At 39.3% G+C, this 20,711-nt stretch overlaps 1 protein-coding gene across 1 annotated transcript in view; it reads left to right on the forward strand.

Annotated features, from left to right (window-relative positions):
- GFRA1 (GDNF family receptor alpha 1) overlaps window positions 1–20,711 on the forward strand; it is a 143,769-nt gene that overhangs the window by 68,247 nt on the left and 54,811 nt on the right. Inside the window, exon 4 of the mRNA XM_050337270.1 lies at window positions 16,334–16,673. Coding sequence (XP_050193227.1) covers window positions 16,334–16,673 — 340 coding nt within the window. The remainder of the gene's footprint in view (window positions 1–16,333; window positions 16,674–20,711) is intronic.

Genomic DNA, 20,711 nt, shown 5'->3' on the forward strand with positions numbered 1-20,711 from the left:
ATAGAAAAGAAGAAAAACACATAAGAAATGTTAGGGGTTTTTTTGTTCTGATGGCCTAATTAAATTAATTTTAGAGTACTTAAACAAACTGAAGCTGTCACTATACCATTAGCAATTATCTTTGAGAATTCGTGGAAGAAAGAGGAGGTCTAAGGGGGCTGGGGAAAGACTAATATAGTACCTACATTATTAAAAAAAAAATTAATTTTATGTGTGTATGTATATATATGTATATACACACATGCACACACCATCAATAAAATAGATCTAGGAAAAAGGCCCAGGGAATTATGATCCAGTTCCCAAACTCAGTGCTTGGAAGCATGATAGCATAGGGTATTAAAAAAATTGATTTAAAAGCATCTAGGGGATTTAAGGTGATAAGGAGGGTCAGTGTGGATTCATTAAGAACAAATGTCAAAGCAGTGTAATATCCTGTGTGACAGGGTAATTGTCAATTGTACTGAATTGTAGCTTGTGGTGTTTAGGTTAGACACTAGAGAAAAGAAATCTAACTTTAAAAATAACTAGGCAGTGTATGTAATACTGTGGAGACTGTAGCTTCCCACCACTGGGAGATAGAGACAGATAATTTCCAAGGGATGGGCTGAGTTTGTGCTTGCCACAGTAGGATGAACTAGATAGCCATTATAGCTCTCCTTCCAGCCTCGAATTTCTCTATTCTTCCTAAAATTTCAGTGCCCAAGTTTTGAACTGCTTGGTAAAATAGTTGACAATGAGGCTTTCCTTTATTTATTTATTTGTGTTGGCAGTAGGAAGGCACAACACTCTCTTTTTCTGCCATTTCCTGTGGAAATTAACTTGATGTGGTTTTTTATATTTCTGGGATTGCTCATTGCATGCAGGCCGGGGTATTCTTTACAAATAGCTCTATAAATCAGCAAAGCTCTTTATCCTTATGGAGCCTATTGGGTGACAGTGAGATGAGTGGCACTGTAAGAGCCCTGGTTATATGGATCAGGTTACAAGATCATTTACTGGTTTAATCCATTTTTAACTGGATTAAAAAGAAGAAAACAAAAATGAAAACAAAAAACCATCTCTGTTTGTACTGTACATTTAATTTTGTCCAGCATTTGACCTGAAGGCCCCAAAATGCAAAACTACTGTGTCATGGACTCCTGTAGTTGGAGTTTGGCTTTTTTGTCATTTCTTCGTGCATCCTGCAAGAGCATGAAGTTTATCCATTGTATGCAGCTAAAATATGAAACCAAGTTTTGCTTTAATCTTCCCTCTTACAGTTATCTCATTACTTTTGTAAAATAATGAGTGAATGCACCCCATTTGGCTTAAAGCAACAGATCTATATCCAGTTAATTTGTGGATAAATATGGGTTTCTGCTATTGATGTTTCTTGATCCACACAAAGTGGTTATATTAATACTGAAACATTATTAATCAATAGGTAGCTCTTTAAAAATACATCACTAAGACTGGCCAATTATCTTTAAGTATATATCAAAGGCGACAGAGCAATTTAAGTAACAATCATGGTCCATTAGAGACTTCCAAACATTTTAATTATAAATATATTTTTATCTGCAGTGAAACTTACAAAGCAAATTAAAATTTTTAATTCTGGCTTCCAACAAATGAAAAAAAAACCAGAAAACTTTTTCTTTGGTTTTTCAGTTTTTCTTTTCATTTAGGAAAGTGCAAAAATATGCTTAAATTCATCTTAGTCTTGTGAATTAAAACTAAATAAACTATGTGTTAACTCATGTTACTTTTAAGGTAGTCTGCTCTGTAAATCCCAAAAGTAAGTTAAGAAGAGGGATTATGTCACTGAAATGTATACTTTGGTTTCATAATGCTAATTAACTCTATTGATTTTAAGTGAAGTTGCCAAAGGAAAATCTGACCAAAGGATGCAATCTGTCTGAAAGTTCTCAGAAATACGTTCTGTAATTTTGGGAAGCATACAGTGTATTTTTTAATATCTTGCTGGAAGTTTAAGTACTCATTTTAAATATAAACCCTACTCTGACCTATTTATGGAGTCACCACCGAGGCTTCTGCTTTAGGAAAGGAATGTTACGGCTGGAGTATTGTGCTGTGTTTTAAAATCGGATGAGAAACCATATTTTCCTTCGAGATTATCATACCATTCTTCATATACTTAGTTAAGTAGACTATTTCCCCTCTGGCTCCTCTCTGTCAGCAATTACCCAGCGTAAGCAATCTGTGGAGAACAGTGCGAGGTGTAGCTGATTGTCATTCAATGCAAGTGAAATCTTTAGGTGAACATTAGTCACTCTTTTAGACATGTTAGCTGGAAGTGGAAGCAGTCAATTATGGAGTAGAGGCTTTATGGCTACATTATTACCATCATACTATTAGATTTTCGTCAGTAGCATTCTGTTTGATCGATCCGTGCCAAGACATTGATGGATAGTTTTGTTCTTCAAATGTCAAATATGTGGGACTTTTGCGCTTTATTTATTTACTCGTACACTGATGGATTGTGGATATCTCGCCTTTCTGCATTATTCTAGTTTTAACAGCTAATCATGATTCATTTTATTTGAAGTTTTGGTGTTGGTTTCAGTAGTGTTCTTAATCATTCTTTCTCATCATCTCAAATTACAGAGGGAACTATAATATTGTATTGGTGTGCACTTAATCAGATGTGAAAGTTTCACAGTTGTAGGAGAACCTTGGAGAGCAAGAGCTGGTGCTGATTGAGAAATGCATGTGTATCCACTGTGTAAGGAATTTCAAGATTCTGTTCTCTCCTCAGTGCTTTCTTGTGTTGTGCTTAGGTCTCAGGCCTGTTTTAAACTAAGTATATGCATTTCCAGGCATATTCAAGAGTAAAATACTGCTGTTGACACTAATCAGTAGGTATAAAAGCCAACCTTCTTGGTTTTGACAGGGATGAAGAAGCAAGTAAATACAAAGAAAGAGCAAATACACCTAGGGTGGTGTTGATCTCATATCTCCAACAGGACTGAGAAGACATTCCCCATCAGCCTGTCTGTGAGGGGCACTGGGTCTAAGTACTTTAACTATCTCTCAGGATTTTCCTGACAGTGTTACTGAATCAATTCTTCAAGAAAAAGAGTAGGAAAAAAACTGGGAAACTGAAGCTCACCGAAGTTTTCTGCTCAGTTTGGTTAAGCATCAAGATTTGCAGGCAGAAATTAGCAAGACAAAGGTTCTGCACCCGTCCTGCCCCCGTGGCTTCAGTGGCACAGAAGGTCAGAGCTGTGGTCACAAAGTGGAGATGTGTTTATGCAAGGGAGGTTCAGGAGCTGTAGTCTCCACGTCACCACCTCATGAAGTGATGTGCCAGAGGAGTGACACTGAACAACTGGTGTGCACTGCACAAGTGCTGCCTCTGCAACACTGTGCTGGCTGCCCCCACAGTGGAGGGAATGGGATTAATAGTGTTGATATCAGTGTTGTCCTGAAATGGGTTCTTCACTTACTGGGATATGTTAAACATAATTTGTCTGTTTGGCAGCCATACATCACTACTGAATTAGTGTTTCAGACCCATCCATTTAAGTCAATACTGCACAAGCATCCTAGCAGGATGGGAGTTGGGATGTCAGTCTCGGGATATGAATTCCTGGCAGCAGTGACATTTTTTACCTGATCAGGCAGGAGTGTGAACGTTGAAAAAAAGAATGAAAGAAAAGTAATTTGGGTAAATGTTATAGTTTTGATTACAGGAGTATTATACGCTATCGATTCATCTCTTATCCGTGTCCCTCCAGTGCCTCTTGGACAGTGCTGCTGGTGCAGGATAGTTATTATTCTCCACTCCAGAACTGGCTGCAATTCAGCAGTGTGCATGTGTGTGAAGTGACTCTGAATAAAACAGTCTATTTAAATGTAAATAGTGTTGTCATTTTACTTAGTAAGGATCACTCCTCACTAATTAGGAAGACGATAATTTTATTTAAGTATTTGAACGTTGAAATAATTAATTTTACTGTAACAGTGGTTTTCTCTTCTGGTTGTTTTTAGTTTTCTCCTATGTACCTGTGCAGTCATATGTGTCAAATATATTTATGTATTGTAAACGTGTCCACAAAACAAAAGTCAATACATTCCATATGAATTTTAGAGTTAAAAATGGAGCCAAGGAGAGTGCCAGTTCACTGTAGCACTTAATCAAATGCTTAGTTGATTTAAATGGGGTAAGGGACATTTTATGACCATAAATTAGAGCATAAAACTTGGATGCAGAGGTTTTTGAAGCAAATGGAAGTCAAAATACTGTGTTCAGTGGACTTCAGACTGAATGCTTAACAGCTGAGACATGGGGGGCAGCACCTCAAAAAAGAGGCACACATGCTGTGTAGTTAACAATTAAGTCAAAATAATTTTATTTCCTCATTGCCTTTTTTCAGGAAGAACCACATTTCCACATTTGAAAAAAGAGACATTGGACATTTATAAGAGCTGAGTAAAGGTAAACCAGATTAGCTCAGGACCAGACTAGCTCAGGGAGAGGAATCTGTATGTTGTATGTGGCAAAAATGAAGGTAATTCAGAGTGTACAGTAGGTAGTGATCTAATTATTAGTGTGGTGGAATTTATTAAATAACATAATTATCTAAAGTTAATAAACCCTCTTGCATTGTAGGTAAGTGATATATATCGTACACAGCTGCCTCACCTTCATTTTGTACTGCATTATCTTCTGGGCCCACAATAGGATAGGGACCATCATAATCATTATTAAATCTCTAAGGCAGTATGATTTAGATTACTTATTTCCAAAGTATCTTTTGATCCATTAAGTACACCTGCCTCAGGGCACACATGTTCTTGGTCACTGGCTCTTGAAGTCTCAGCAATGAGTCCTATGATGAAGGCAGCAGCAACACAGTCAGTGAAGCTCACATAAGCAAATCTGTGAATGGACAAGAGTTACCAGAGTTGCTCTCTTCACATTGTGGTGAATTTATTTGTATTCAACAGGATTTCGTTGGGACCAACAGATAGACAAAAGAAGAGCATCTGGTGGTGGATTAACAGAATGAGGCTCATATTGTTTGGTCGATAGGCCAGATAATTGCCCCAAATGGTTTTCACTGGCAGTAGGAAAAAGGGGGGTGATTTTGTGTCTCCACAGCTGTTGTGGCTTTTGCTGTTCTCTCATGTATTGCTCTCTCCACTACCGTGATGGCACCCTCTGCCCCACCCCTGCTCCTGCTGTCACTGATTGAACATCTGTCCTGTGTCAGTCACTGCTGTGTTCACTGTGGTTTTAGCCTCTTTTACTTGTGCTACTGAACTTTTGTTATGATACTGAGACATCTCATCTGGAGGAGGTAGAGCTTTTCTCTTGTTATGTTGGAGAGAGAATCTTTCTCCACTGTTTGCTTTTAAATGTTTCCTGATTTATCCCATCAGCTGCTCTTGTCAGACTCGATTCACAATCACTTCTCCAGCTCGCTGTCCTCTCTTGATTTTCCTTCTGAAAGAGTAATACTGCAGAATAAGCAGGATAATTTTTCTACTAAGATGTTATATACTTTGACTCTTTTTTTCAGGTTATAGCCATCAGGAGCAAGCTGCTGTCAAAGATAAGCTAATATATACTCCTGCAGTAGACAGTCAATGCGTGTAAACCATCCCTACCTACACTGGTATTGCTTGAGGCTGGAGTAAGCTATGCTTCAGCAACTCCTGAATTAACAGGTTTTGTCTGTCTGTAGCAATCTCCTGAGTACAACTTGTACAGAAACTCTTGGTCAGTGGTTTGCTTGTTGTTTTTTTGTTTTGTGTTTTTTTTTTTTTTGGGGGGGGGGAGGTGTTGTTGCTGGTTTTGGTGGGGTTTTTTGTAATCTCTAATTTTTTTTTCCCAAATCTGAGAATAAATTAACACAGGCTTAAATATCTAGAAAACATGACTTATGTTGTGAAGGAAGAAAATCGGGAAGACTAACTTAAAAGATGAGTAAATTGAGGGGAGAATGAGAGTTTTCAAGAAGTTAAAAAGCCACTGTTAAGAGAAAAGTAGGGAATTTAGGAAGAAAACAGGGGAATTATGTGGCAGAAAGTGATAGATTACTTACCATGAAAAAAAAGATAATGAGATGCATTGAGAGTACAGGACAGCTGTTGGAAGAGGCTGCAGAGTTACTGAAAAATAGGTTAGAGTGTAGATTAGGCAGATAATTAAAGTGGGAAGAGACCTTTAGAGGTCGCTGAGGTCCCTCAGAGCAGGGGCAGTTTCCATCCACCCTGTGGTCCTCCTACCCAAGATCTTTTTCCAGTTTGGCCACAAGGATTAATATGGGAGACTGCATCAAAAGGCTTGTTTAAGTCCATGTAAAGTGACACATTCTTTCTTTCTATCCACTGAAGCAGTCATCATAATATAGAAGGCAGTCAGGGTTGATTTTACCTTACTAAAACCACGCTGACTATTTTTTCATCACCTTTATGTGCTTGGATAGACAATCAAGGAGGGCTAGCTCAGTAATCATCTCTGCAACTGAGGTTGGGCTGAGTATCCTTGTATCCTTCTGTTTGCCCTTCTAAAGATGCTTGTGACCTTTGGATTACTCCAGCCATCCCAAAGTTCTCCTGCTCACCAAGACCTTTGAGGAGCACATTGGCATGCACACCTTCTGGTCCTATGGACTTGTCAGGATTTGTTCTGTTGTAGCTGGTCTTGCTGTGGGGCAGGAATATGGGTTATCTAATGAAGTCTCTTGCAACCTTGTGATTCTAAGATCAAATATGAATACTTGCTTTATCATATATGAGATCTTGTATTTCTGGAATTTCCCTCCTGCCCTTGAAAAGCTCTCCTTCCTTGATATCTCGTTTGTCTGCTTGAATCTAAATGCTGCAAAATTCAGGGGGCTTTGGGCAGATTTAGCTGTCTGATGAGCTACATGGAGTTCCCAGTTAGACTACCAGGGCAGACTATATATCTTGTGAAAAGTGTTGCTGTGGGTCTATGTGCCTCTTATTTTTAAAAAAATTGAAAATACCTACCCATTAATTTTTACTTACGCACCATTACTGAGCACCTACTCTATCCTGTCCATGGACAAATTTCATGTGATTGACCAAGCTGGGACACAGGGATTTATATTTTTGTTCCTGGTGTTGGAGTTGTGCCTGTTTATATGTGCATTTATAGTTTGAAGTGGAAGACTTTCTCAGCCCCTTTCCTGTTGTAAGAGATGATATTGACATTCCCACCTTTGACCTCTTTCCATATTATGCTTTCTTTTGATGCTCAGAAAACGTGTGGTTCTGTGTAAAAGCACCACTTTGTTTCTTTTAATGTGTCCTAAGCACTGTCTCCACGTTCACTTCCCACACTTTAACAGCTTTATGGTTTAACGAAATGAAAAATGTAAACCAGAAAAATATTGCTTTATTGATAAAGCCACACTTGGCATGCAGTTGAAAGACTGCATGTGTGTTGAAAATTTAAAAATATTAAACCCCGAAAGAGGCACTCTCTTTACGTGTAATAACATATATTATGGCTGAGACTGAAATAGGACAAGGTACCAAAAAGTGGTAATAATAAGCCTAATGTTTTGCATAACCAAAAATACATAGTTTATTAAATAGCTCTAAAAATCCTTATTACTATTTCAAAATCCAGTTATAATTCTGAAGTTTTTCTGAAAAATATTTGAAAATTTTGCTTGAGCCTTTGTGAAAGTTGATTTAAGTTTTTCCTCCTTCCATCAGACTTACTTCATATCACTCTGAGTCAGATATCTTAGAGTCAGCCTTAAGTTACTCAAAAACATTGTGATTTTTTTCTCATGCTGATTAATAAATATCTAAGTAGCTATCTTGTGAAATGAGACTTGAAGTATTGAAACATTCTGTGTACATATACACGTGTATACAAATGTGTTTGTAAGCATCTATAAGAGAAAAGTCTAGGCCATTTTAAAATAAAACCGTGCTGTCAGTGTATGTAGCTGTAGAACTCCTCTGATCTGGAAAGAGCAAAATCTCATGTTGAATTTAGTTTCACCAACTGGAAGGCAGTGTGGTTAGACAAAAAATACTGTATTCAGAGGCAAAAAAACCCTTCCTTATCTGAAATCTGTGGTTATTTCAGGTTCCGATGTCATAGCTAAGAGCATGTCTGGCCCCTTCTTTTCTGTAGCTGGCCTGGCTTCAGGAAGTAAAGCAGTTGTTAGCGAGCAGCAAAGGGACTTTGGAATTTCCTGCACTCCTGCTGTGTAGATTCAAATGCTAAGTTTAAATAATGGATGAAGCTAAGATTATTATAATTGATCATTGTGTGATTTATATGGAGTAATTATAACTAGGTTGAGAAAGAATTTTCAAAAGCTAGTTTCCTGGTAGCCAGAGCCATTAAGTAACAGTGTGCTGCCAAAACAAAAATTAGGTGGGAACACAGCCACAAAGTTCAGAATGTCTGTCGTCCACCTGATTTATAACTACCCTGATGATGACAGTATCAGTGGTATTTTCCTATTAAGAATAGCAAGAGCTGTTACAATTGTTTTTCTTATCTTTCTAACAGAACTCTGCGTTGTTTTAAGTGTAGTCGAGCATAATAACTGGAAAAGTGTAAAAATCTAATGCATAACAAAACGAGAGGGTGTAAGAGGTTGAAAAGGTTAATTAAAAGTGTAATGATTGCATTTACTGAGACAGTCCAATTAATCACTTTATTCCAGTGGTCACGTGAAAACCATTGCTCTAGAAACCTGATTTCTAGTGCTGGCACACATGGTCTGTATTCATTTAAATGTGTATTTTTCTACGGGTGGAAATAGAATTTTTTTATTTTAAACTGCTTTTATTTATTTGAAAATATTTTAAAGTGGTATCTAATATTTAACCCTGTATCCTCACATAATACTTCCTCCAGCTGTGCTCCCTCTGAACAGGATGGGAGCATTGCCCCCTTGATACTTGTAGTCTTACAGCCCCACGGGAGGTTTGCTTACAGCTTAATGGGGTTGTAGGTATAGAAGAAATAAAGCACTAGAAATACATCATTATGTAATGTGATCTCTCTGAAACAGTGTATATGACCAACAAAGTGAATTCTCAAGTGTCAACAAGCACAGCTAAATGTGATTTTTACCACGTCAACTGGAAAAAAAGGAAAAAAGAACCTTGAAAGATCAATTACAAGGGTCATAACCTTGTATTATCTGATTTGCTATAATATTCACACAAGCTTTATTGGAATGGAACATAAATTTGAAAAATAGTGAGATTAGAAAGGATTGCAATGCTGCAGCAAAGAGCTAGAAGCTTTCTCCTGGTTTATTTTGCTGGGCCAGCACTTTAGAGGGAGCCCATTATAAGCAGGAGAACAGTAGTTATGTTAACATGGTAATTAATCAAGTCTGAGGAAAAGAGGAAACAAGTTGTGAATTCAATTCTGTAGTAATAAAAAGAAATGCTGAAAGTTGCCCTGTAAATTGGCATGACTTTGGCAAAACAGTCCCTCACTGTGCCTTGAGAACTTGTGTGCAGTAAATCACTTCTCATAGCAACCGTGTAGGATTGAATATTTTCACAGGTTTATTCTGCATTTCTGTGTCTGCTGGTTCTTTCTTAATTCTGTTGACTTAATATTTAGCTAATAATAAAATACTGAACTGTATACCATGGTAGCATATGCAGTAACACATTTACACTTTGAATATTTTAAGGGGAAATTAATTAGAAGAGCTCAGCTGAAACTGTGGTGATAGCCTTCCACATCACAAGCCCAGCCTCTCACTCAGTATAGAGCATGAATTGTATATGGAATGACTGACTCCCTCAGAAAAAAATATATGCTGTGTATGGTCCCAGTCATGCCTGATCCATCCCTACTAGTGCAGTGTAGATAGGTTAAAATGATCTTTACACCCTGAAAATATTTAGGGTACAACTGAAATAATTGGTGCAGTAATGTGAGAAACAGTGACTGGATTTGTTTGTCAGTGACTGGACAGTGATTTGTTTAGCAGTCTCTGATTTTATTAAGGCATTTCTGCTTCCTAAGTGAGATACTTCAGACAGAAGTAAAAGTAGCTTTAAAGAGCCAAATCCATGCCTTAGATTATTGAAAATTCAGAATAACTCCTGTGAATAAAATAGATTGAACTGTGCTGGCATGAATATAATGTACAAGTGCTGTCCTCAGTGCCATGTGGAAAATTAGGGACCCTGGCATAATCTTCCATTAGATTTGTAGCAGAAACGAAAAGTGATAGATCAGGAAATTCGTGTGAGTGAAGACTGAATTTCAGCAGCATACCACAATGTTGTTAGCACTGGGGAGCAGAGTTTCCTCTCCCTCCCTGCTCTCATGGATCAAAAATTTAAACCAGATCACTGTAGGGTTATAAGACTTTCCTGTTACATAACCTGCAGTTTGAGCTGATGTCCCTCAGCCAACCCATAGGGCTGAGCCTTTCCTCATTTGTCCCCAGAGAAGAATGAAAGTATCAAAGGAATGAAAGTATCAAAGGACATGATAAGACATAATTTCTCCCCTTTGTCATCAGAACATAGCCAGCATAGGAGTTGCAGTTTCTTGCAACCTTTACCTTGCAATGTCTATGAAATGCAATAGGAAACAATTAACTAAAGGTATCAGGATCTAAGTCTAAATGGAGATGAGAGCCCTTCCAAGTATTAGACCTCAGATCCAGCGGTGAACCTGGGCAATGCAAAATGCAGCATCTAGAGCCTCAGGCAGATGCACCTGCCCACTCAGCAGTCAGTGTATGCTCCTGGTGTTAGACAACCACTCTTCTTTCAACAGGCACCTAGCAGAAGGTGCTCTAGTCATTAAGTTAGTGATCAGAATAGTCCTTGAGGAAGTTAGATGTCTTTGCTCTGATCTCATCTCTGCAGGGTATCAGAAAACCTGGGAAGATACCTGTGGGTTTGGCAGCAGCTTGGTCTGGAAGGAAGGGCATGAGATGAGATATAGAAAGGGTTATACATTTTTAGGAGGGATTAGAAGTAGGGAGTACAAGTGGGATCATGCATTTGCAGGCTGAGAGTTAAGGGAGCCTTCTTCAGGGAGGGAATCTTGGTTTCCAGTCATTGCTCTTGTAAGAGAAGTAACTCTCTTTCCTGGGTGCAGGCCAGAACCCAGCAATCTGCCTCCCAGGGAGAGCTGTCATTCTTAGGCTAAAGCATCTTCTCTCTTTGTTTTGCAATATATACCATTTCCTGTGCACCTTCTTGAGAGCACACTGCAGTGAGATGGTCTGAGAGCCCTTCTGGGAAATGGGAGCAGCATTTCTGAGTCTCCAGGTCGTGGAAGGCGTTGAACCAAAGTCTGCAAGATCTCAACTGATGATTCGCCAGTGGAGTCTCATAAAAACAAAGGCCAGGGTGTGTTGCCAACGACTTTGGGCATAGCAGTTTTTCATAATGTGGTAGCTGAACACCTCCAAACACAACATGGTAGATGAACACATCCAGATCGTGCTTGTTGGTTCATGCTAAGAAATGTATATGTTTTTGATCTCTAGATGGCTTGGATAGGAGACAGTATTTACCTCCTCAAGTAAATTTATGGGTGTATTCAGAAAAGAATTCTAGACACCTGTGGAATTTGTGTGATCAAAGACTTATGACTCACCAGGAATGTAAAACGTTCCAGCTTTGGTCTCAGGAACCTTAAGTCTCAGTTTAGGCAGTTTTGTTTGTTTAGGTCCATTTGTTGCTGTAGCCTTGGTTGTACCCTTCACAGGCACACGGGAGTCAGGCTCATCCTTGCCACTTGGTGCCATCGATTTTAATTTCAGCATGCATCTTGTTGCATTTGGTAGTACTCTGAATGCCCTGGTTAATTTAGAAATTAAGGCATCTGCTTATTATGGTTACGCAGAAGGTTTGAAGTAGGTTGGCTGTTTTCTAAATATCGAGCAGAAGGCGAGCAGAACTTCAGAATAACACTGTGATGTGTATCAATCTCAGGATTTTTTGGGGATGAGTGTTTTTTTCTCTATCATTTGGGATTAGAAATAGTTTGTCCAGGAAAATGATAATTTATTTTAATCCATTAAAAGACAGATGATAATATCTTTTATGCTTTCCTTATTTTTTAATCTGCTCTTTTTACAAGGCAAAAATTCTTTGTTGAATCCCATAGCAGCACTTTGGTTAAGGTGGGATCATGGCTCCCCTCTTAATTCTGGTCAGTTTTTGGTCCCTGTAGGCCATATTCTGCACCTGTGTTGGAATAGGCCCAAACCCATGTGGTCACCTCTATCACTTTGTAATTTTGCCTTCCATCACATTAACATTTATCGCTCTCTTTATAGCATTCCCTTCACTAAATCTACTAGAAAACCTACTAATGCTAATTACTCGCAAATAGTAATGGTAATTTTAATGACAACCTCAGTAAATTGCTTTTAATGTGCTGTAAGAAAATTGAAAACTAAGTGTCCATTTTACTGTTTAATAAGAATCTTATAGAACAACTAATAGTCCTTGTGCTCCTTCTACCTACTGGGAGCAGAAATAACAAACTCCCAACATCCATGGAATCCCTTCCTGTGCGCCATGGGATGGGTTAACAGGAGTTGAGGAGACAACCAAAGGCACAGTAGGTGAAGAAATGAAATAGAAATGGAGATGCAAGAGAGATGAAAGATTAAGGTGAAGAGACAGTGAAAGAGGGCGAAGCACAAGGAAGATCAAACAGGGCAGAGGAAGCCCTATTAAAACTTTAGAAACACTTCTGGATAAAAGACTGGAGCGTTTGGCTGGCTTCTTTCAGTGGTCGTATGGGAGATTGAATCCAGGACTGCTGCAGCTGTAGAAATGTTGGACCAGAGCGGGGAGATTCAGGAGTAACAAACACTGAAGTGGTTACACCCTGTTCTGTAGTACAAGGACTGCTTTTTCATCAGTAAAACATGTCACCTTGCCTGCACGTCTTTCACGTGCAGCAGAAGGGCTGTGAGCTGGTGATGAATGTAGAAATAGTAAGCCAGTGATTGCTGCCTCAGAGTTGTGCCTGGTAGGAGGGTGGGTTTAGGTATCCTAATGCTTTGCCTGTTGGGAGCTGCTGGTTTCCCACCAAAGCAGCAGCTCCTGGTCCTGGCAGTGTTCTGCCTGTACCCCATCAGGGCAGCATCCACAGCTCACAGCTTCTGGAGGTGTCTGCTGGGAGGCAGCATCCTGGGGATTCCACATCAGCTCTCCTGGGCCCCCTGCCACAGATGGGAACCGGTGCCTTGCACACAGCCATGAGGCATCACTTACTACCTGCCTGGAAGTAACTTCCCTTGGAGTCTGCAGTGATTTGGCAGGAGAGGAGAGCTGCAAGGTTTGGCAGAGATTTGCAGAATTGGCCTGGGCAGAGCAGACTTGGGAGAGGGTAAGTTCTGAGTTGGGAAATTGTGATGGGAAGAAATCGTTACTTGTCCCGGGCTGCTGCCCTGACTGCCCTCAATCCATATCCAAGTGCCCCAAGAGAGGGGGGGGGACTGAAAAAGGATCTCCTTATACAAACGTTTCCCAAAGGATTCTGGCAGGAAAAGTAGCTCTGGATTAGATCCGTTTGCTTTTAAAGTAGGCAGTACCTGTTAAGAGCCAAACTCCTGCCTGTCTTAATAATTTAAGCTTTGCAGAACAGAAGCTGGATGAAATTTTGACCTTATATATTACTGCTGCATAAGTAATCCTCAGAAACACTCCCAGTATTGTTAACTGTTTGTAGTTACCATGGGACTTAGGAATAGTTATGTTGCACTTCTGCAATAAAAAGAAAGTGTGTTCTGGATTGTAAATTTTGCATTAAAACATGATTTAAAAGCTTAAGAGAAGGTGATTTTAATGAGTTGGTTTAGACAGTCTGTTTTAATTAAAATGCAGTTGATGCATCTCTCTTATATGTTGTAAGTTAGTCTTGGTTTTAAAAGGTGAAAATAATTTGTAAAATGTGCTGACATATATGCCAGAAACAATGGCTAGGGACACATGTATCAAACAGGAAAGGCAAGTGGCATGTTACAGCCAGGGCTAGTTTAAAAACTGGTCTGTGTTCAGAGTTGACATGTAGAGGAATGAGAGTCTTGGGCAGGTATAAATTGGATGATGGATACAAATATGCATAACTATCGTTTTTGAACACTTTGCAGCTAATTCAACGTTCATCCAAGATAACTTTCACTGCTGTTTGTGCTGTCAGTGATTTGGCTTTTGTTCTGCCTTTTAAAGAAGATTGATTAACCTGTCCCTTTTGATTTTTGAGGTGCTCATACTCAGAGTGCTTTTTAATTCTGTAGCAGCATATATCAGTACAGTAAGCTGGTGTCTGTTCAGTTTGCAGCATCCCATTCGGAGCTCTTCCACCGAATTTTGTTTTAAAGAGGGGAATTCAGCAGTTGACTCCCAGGCACAAATAACCATGTAATTACTGTGCAGTCACATTGTAATTAGCATGTACTATTCATATATTGCCTAATTATATGCCCTGCAGATTACATAGTAATTATATTTGTACTAAACATATAATTCTATATACTGTATTAAAAAAACTTTGGAAGTTCATAGTTAAGATTATAGTTGTATGCTAATGTAGTACAATGTTTTCTATAAAAATGTTACAATTTTATGAGAGGGTTGTATTTTGGGTATCTCATCTCTTCTGCATGCAGTGTTGCTTAAACTGTTGTAGGCTGCTATTATAAAAAATGCCTGGCTCTGTTAATTTATAGTCAAATGTTTCGTGTTTACAATTCTATAATTTATGAACATAAGGAAAAAGTTGCAGTTTATTGTGCAAGCAGCTGAGATTGGGAAGGGCTTGGAGTGTGAATGTTAAAAGCACAAAGGTTAAATGTAGAAAGCCCTGAACATAGTTACAGCACATTGCTGGAGTGAAACACAAATCTAATGCTACTTATGCTTTGTGTTATTTTTGGATAGGTGAGATGCCTGGGACATAGGTGATATATTTGTATAATGTGAAGTGTGTGGGAGCAGCCAAGGCCCATCTTGGGCACAGTATGTTCTAACAAATGCAGAACTCAGTGCAGCACATCAGCCAAGCTGCATCATCTTTTCCTGCCACGGAAAAAGAGAAATGGTTGATGTCCAGATCTGGAAATGGAAGGCAGAGTGTTAGGAGAATGGGGATGAGCGGCACTGAGTTGTAGAAGGACCTGGGACTAAGTTTCTGGGTAAAGGTGGAAGATCTAGGAAGAAAAAGCTTTAAGAGGGACTTAGAGCTTTGAAATGTTTGAGGTGTTTTATCTTTGGCCTGCCCCCCTAAGAAGTTGCAGCAGATTTTAGATATTTGCAAAGTGTTTAGTTCAGCTTGCAAATTCTGTAGCAGTGGGAAGTTAATCTATTTTCTTGAATCTGTGATGTTGGCTTTCCTAATATCCAAAGCAGCATTATGGTTATTCTTAATTGAATTTCGCAATCTAATGCCAGTTGCCTTCATTTTCAAGCAAAGGATCTATTGGGTTATAATATCTGGGTAATGTATTGCAAAATTAAATGTGTAATTATAGCCTTAAATTATATCTGGGTTTAATTTTTCCAATAACTTCTTGTAGTGAGTGCATGTGTGTTTGTGAGAAAGAGACATACTCCTTGTTTTATAATGTTTCTTTCACAGTCACTTGTTAATTCTGTGTCAGCTTCTTCAAACCTTGTAAACTTCATAAATTTACCATGGTTCAGGTGGCATCTGTAGATATTATAACAGTGTTTTTACCTAAGCATGGAGCTTGCAGGCCTTGTGGGTGGCTTTAGAGAGCTTCCAGTCATGGGGCTGCACCAGATTTCCTTTCTATCTGGGTGAACTGTTCTCATACCTCAAAAACTGTAATAACAGGCACGTGGCTTTTACATTCTGCAGAGTACACAGATTACATTTAAATACTGTTACCTGGGGTAGACACAGAATGTCATTTAACTTGTTCAAGGGAGAAATTAAAAATGTCAGAGCTTTACAAAACCGGAGTTAGAAGCCTACGTTCTCACTGTGTTCTTGTGCAATGGGCCAAACGTATCCCTTCCAATTTGCCATAGATTTTAATGGCTGTTAGTGAGACCAAGTCTTACCCAATATTCATTCTCCGTGTCTGCCACGAGGAAGATGAAGCGCAGCCTGCCTGGAATATTTGTCATTTATTTGCCAGCATTCTGACCTTAACGCGTGCCTGTGCCCTTGTTCACTTAACCATTACCCTGAGAAACAAAAGGGCTGGTTGCAGTTTCTGGCACTGAAAGTTTTGTATGTAAGGATTATATATGTGTGTTCAGGATCTTGTTAACCGTGAAATAACCGCAAACGTCAAAGCACGGTATAAATGTGACGTGTTTCTCACTGCTCTTGTGTTGTTTTTTCTAGTGGAGCCAGTACTTTCAAAGGGGAACAATTGCTTGGATGCAGCAAAAGCTTGCAACCTAAATGATACCTGCAAGAGGTTCAGATCTGCTTACATAACCCCCTGCACCAGCAGCACGTCCAATGAAATCTGTAACAAGCGGAAGTGTCATAAGGCCCTCCGGCTATTTTTTGACAAAGTCCCCCCAAAGCACAGCTACGGGATGCTCTTCTGCTCCTGTCGAGACGTAGCCTGTACAGAAAGGAGACGGCAGACTATTGTTCCTGTGTGTTCATATGAGGACAGGGAGAAACCAAACTGCCTGAATTTACAAGAATCCTGCAAGAAGAATTACATCTGCAGGTAAGACAGCACATGGCAGGGGAGTGATTAATGAGGTACCGCAGAGAACTTTTTGGTGCTGATGGATTTGGCAGGATTAAGGGTCACGGTATCCACTAAGAAAAAGGATGAGTCAAGGAAGAAAGCAAATGCCTCTGTCATCCTTAACAGAGTAACAAAATGCAGAGTAACTGCATTTGCTTACAGTGTGTGCCTTCTCCAAAACTGTTCACAGCTACTCCCTCGCATTATGGAGGAGTCTTTAAACCCCTAGTTTAATTTTTACAGATTTTTGTTGGAAACATGTTCATTAGGTGTTTCTATGAAATGTCTCAGACTGATTTCTGTGTCCCATTAATGACCAGGTAAAAATAGAATTTTTCACCACAATGGGATTTATTTTCATTGTGCATTCGAACACTAAGAACTGGGAATACAAGCTTCATGTTGGACTTTATAAGTGGTCACAATGCATAGATTACTCGTGGGTTTTTTCTTCATGGGGAAAAAAAGGAGTCCACATTCATAGGCAGAACTCCCAGAATCTTCATGGAGCTGTTTTAGTCTTGAAATTGTTTTATCTCCTTTACCCTGAGAAGTGTACTGGGCTGATGCAACTGGGGCTCATTGATTCACTGACCTGATTCCCAGCCTCTTTGCTCTCTGTGTTCAGGACAGAGAGGCAGTGCAGAGCACTGCTCCACTGGACAGACTGGGTCCTTTTGCCCTCACTGAGTCCCTGCAGGTTGTCACACAGCACTTATTCAGGGGCATACAGGACCTCCTCTGCTCTTAGGAAATGCTTTAGTCCTACTTAGTATTGTGTATGTTTATATTAGAGAGTTGTTGTGCTAATGTCATATTTATGGAGTCATGCCCAAGAATCTTGCTCATTTGTAATGTGTAAATTTCTTGTAGATTATCCAGTTCTGTGAATTAGCAAACAAGGAGATAAACACTATTGTAAAATGTCAAGGACACTGAAGATATGATATAAATCTTAATAAGCATTTACTTGTGCCTGGTAAAATATTTACTTTGAAGTTTGTTTATGAGATCTCCACTGCTGGTCTTAAGCTTTTAGCTGTAGCACTTCAGATGTGCCCGAGTGTTGTTCAGAGGTGAGGAGATGAGCAGCGCCCTGCCCTTGATGGCTACAGGGAAATCTGGAGGCAGTTTCCTGCTGACCACTGTAAGAGCAGATTTAAATCAGAGCAGTGTTCTCATTTCAGTCCAGCGACTTGCATGCAGCACCTTCGTAGCTGATGCTATTGCAGTTTATGAAAGCTGGGTACATGTAGCCTGGAACAATCCATTTTCCATTTCCATGTTGTGCCATTAATGTGTTTGCTTATATATATTACCTTCCCTATACACAGGCCCTGTTAATTAGTAGAGTTACAATATCTTTACTGTGTGTAAACTACCAGTGTGTTACAATGCTGGTGAAATTGGAGAGAGGATTTTACAGAGAGACATATCCCTGTTATTCAGGTTGTAGTGTTCAGGAATTAATTTGTTAAATTAATGCCATTACTTCTCTCATGACTGTGTTTTTCTTTTGTCGGCTTTGATCTAATGTTGTCTCAGCAGCTGAGTTTTTAATGGCACTTTGTTTAATTTAACGAGTCTGGTGCGCTTTCTCCATTGCAATGTTGCAGAAGAAAGCTTGGTAAAATCTCTACTGAAGTTGCAGCCAGCACTGGGATGAAAATGGACTTCTTCATAGGTTCCTCCTGTGGCTTTTGCTTTAAAATGCTGAAATTAAAAAGTTTGGGCTCTTCCAAGGCTCAGTGAGACCTGGCTCTGAGGGTGAGGGGCAGCACTGGTACCAGGGTGGGCAATGCCTGCAGGGTCTGGGGCAGTGAGAGTGTGCAGCCCTGGGGTCCTGTGGAGGGTAAAGCAAGCTTGGTGTGTTGCTGAGAGTCATCTCACATCGGTGTTCCTGCAACCTAAATGATACCTGCAAGAGGTTCAGATCTGCCTCCTGGGCTGTCTGAACTGCTGGTGTATTTAATACCTCCCCTCATTGCTGTCATGGAGAGGAGGAATCGGCCCCAAAGCTATTCCAGCCTATCCATAATACAGTGAAAGACATTTTGTCTCTGTGACTTGTTGTGCACTTAAAGGGAATTGGTGTGATTTGTTCCCCTGGTCCCACAGGAAAACAGGGACTTAGGCAGGCGAGGAAAGAAATGGGAGTTGATCTCCTTGCTATTGAAAGTATTTGCACTGATAAATATCAGTCCTCCCTAGTAATTCCAAATATGTTTAGAATAATTAAAAGGGGCAGTCAGTAGGTATGTAATTCTAAATCTCATAACTTGTATTTCACTGTGAAATCAGAGTATCTAAATGGCAGAACAATTTGAAAATACGTTCTGCTCACTGTGAAACCAAGTAATTTATAAACTATTATTTGCATGCCTATGACATGTATTAAAACCTTCTGTTAATGCTGATTAACACAAGGGGTACAAGTTCTAAAGGTTTTCTGGAAATACATTAGGAAATGTTTTATGAATGCTGCTTCCTAAGAAAGGCAAGATTTGAATCTGCCCATGATCTGTATAAAATACCAACTGGGCCTGTGCAAACAACTATTCCATATTGGATGCTCTTTAGAAGCCTTATCCTGGTGTAAATATTCACTGAATCTGTTCCTGAAACAGAGTTAAGAGCAGGGGTGATTTGGCCAAACTGCCAGTACCACTAACAGAAATGGCAGGATGATTTGCTTATTTTTTATTCATTAATCTATCTGTTACATAACATAAACTCTTAAGAGAGGGAAAACCAGACCAGAAATGTCAGGAAATGCAAATAAGTTCTGACTTAAGTAAACAGTCCTAATTTTTCAGCTTCATCAGAATACTGAATGGTTCACTTTCATTATCATTTTTCTGCCGCCTCTGCTTGTATCCCAGTCCATATGCAGCTTTGAAACCAATCAGAGTCTCTCAGGCATGTCTGTCAATGCTCACTGAAAAGAAAAACAAAACAAAACAAGAACGAACAAAAGGAAGCCTTAGAGTTCTTTTTTGTTATGAACATAAACAAATCTTCTAAGGAAAAACAATATGCCATCAATAACTTGCACCAGTGATGTCCTGGAGTAGCACAGATCTCTGAGGAACCTCTTGATCTGATCACTTCAGCCAACAATTAAACTTTAGAAAGCTGATTGGCATGTTTTAAAAATGTTTTAAATGCAGGGCAGGGTGCTTCATTTTTGCCCTTATCACATTTGACAGTGTTTCAAAAAATATTTTGCTTGAGCCACTAATTTGGTCTTTTCTTTTTTAATTTTGAATTTGTATACCTCCTCTCTTTCCTGGATATGTTCAGAAGGTACTGACCAGAATGATAATGATACAGACCCATTATTTATTGAAAGAACAGTATCAATCCAGTCATGTGCTGCAAAGATCAGAAACGAAGGGCAACATTTTTTATTAATAAAAGAAACTGATAACAGCGTGTTTCTTGTCCTTCACAATTGCTATATTCAAAGTGTCTGGTCAAATCATTGAGGCTCATTTTTGAAGCTGAAATAGCCAGAAAGTGGTTCTTAACTAATTTCAGAAGACAGTTGTTTGTTTTGTTGTTTTGGGGTTTTTTGTTACTGTTGTTGTTGTTTTTCTAAAATAAATGAAATTCTTTATGTTTTGCCTTTAGTTCTTCAAAGAGTATGCATTGTTGTCTTTGGCAGTTTGATACTGTAAAATAAAAATGAAATGGCTGCATAATATCTTTAAATATCTCCTAGTGGGATGTCTGAAGGATAATAATGAAATACTCTGTTAGGTTTTAGTAGACCGGGTCATCTGCTTGAAAATACAGTGAAAGGTGTTTTCAGCACTGTGTGTCCAGTGGCTTTTCTGTGTCAGACTTGTGGGCTGTTCCTACAACAGGTACCACAGCTGGCTGCAAACTCTGCACCCTCGTGGTTCAACAAACACTACAGACAAGTCTGTGATGAGATGTTATAAATGTGCAGGCAACCTTTTTTGTCCTTCTGTAGGAGTGGGGGAGCCCAGCATCTTGTGTGAGGAGGAC

The sequence above is a fragment of the Myiozetetes cayanensis genome, unplaced genomic scaffold (assembly GCF_022539395.1).
Source record: "Myiozetetes cayanensis isolate MyiCay16 unplaced genomic scaffold, myiCay2020 scf10, whole genome shotgun sequence".
NCBI classification, from domain to species: domain Eukaryota; kingdom Metazoa; phylum Chordata; class Aves; order Passeriformes; family Tyrannidae; genus Myiozetetes; species Myiozetetes cayanensis.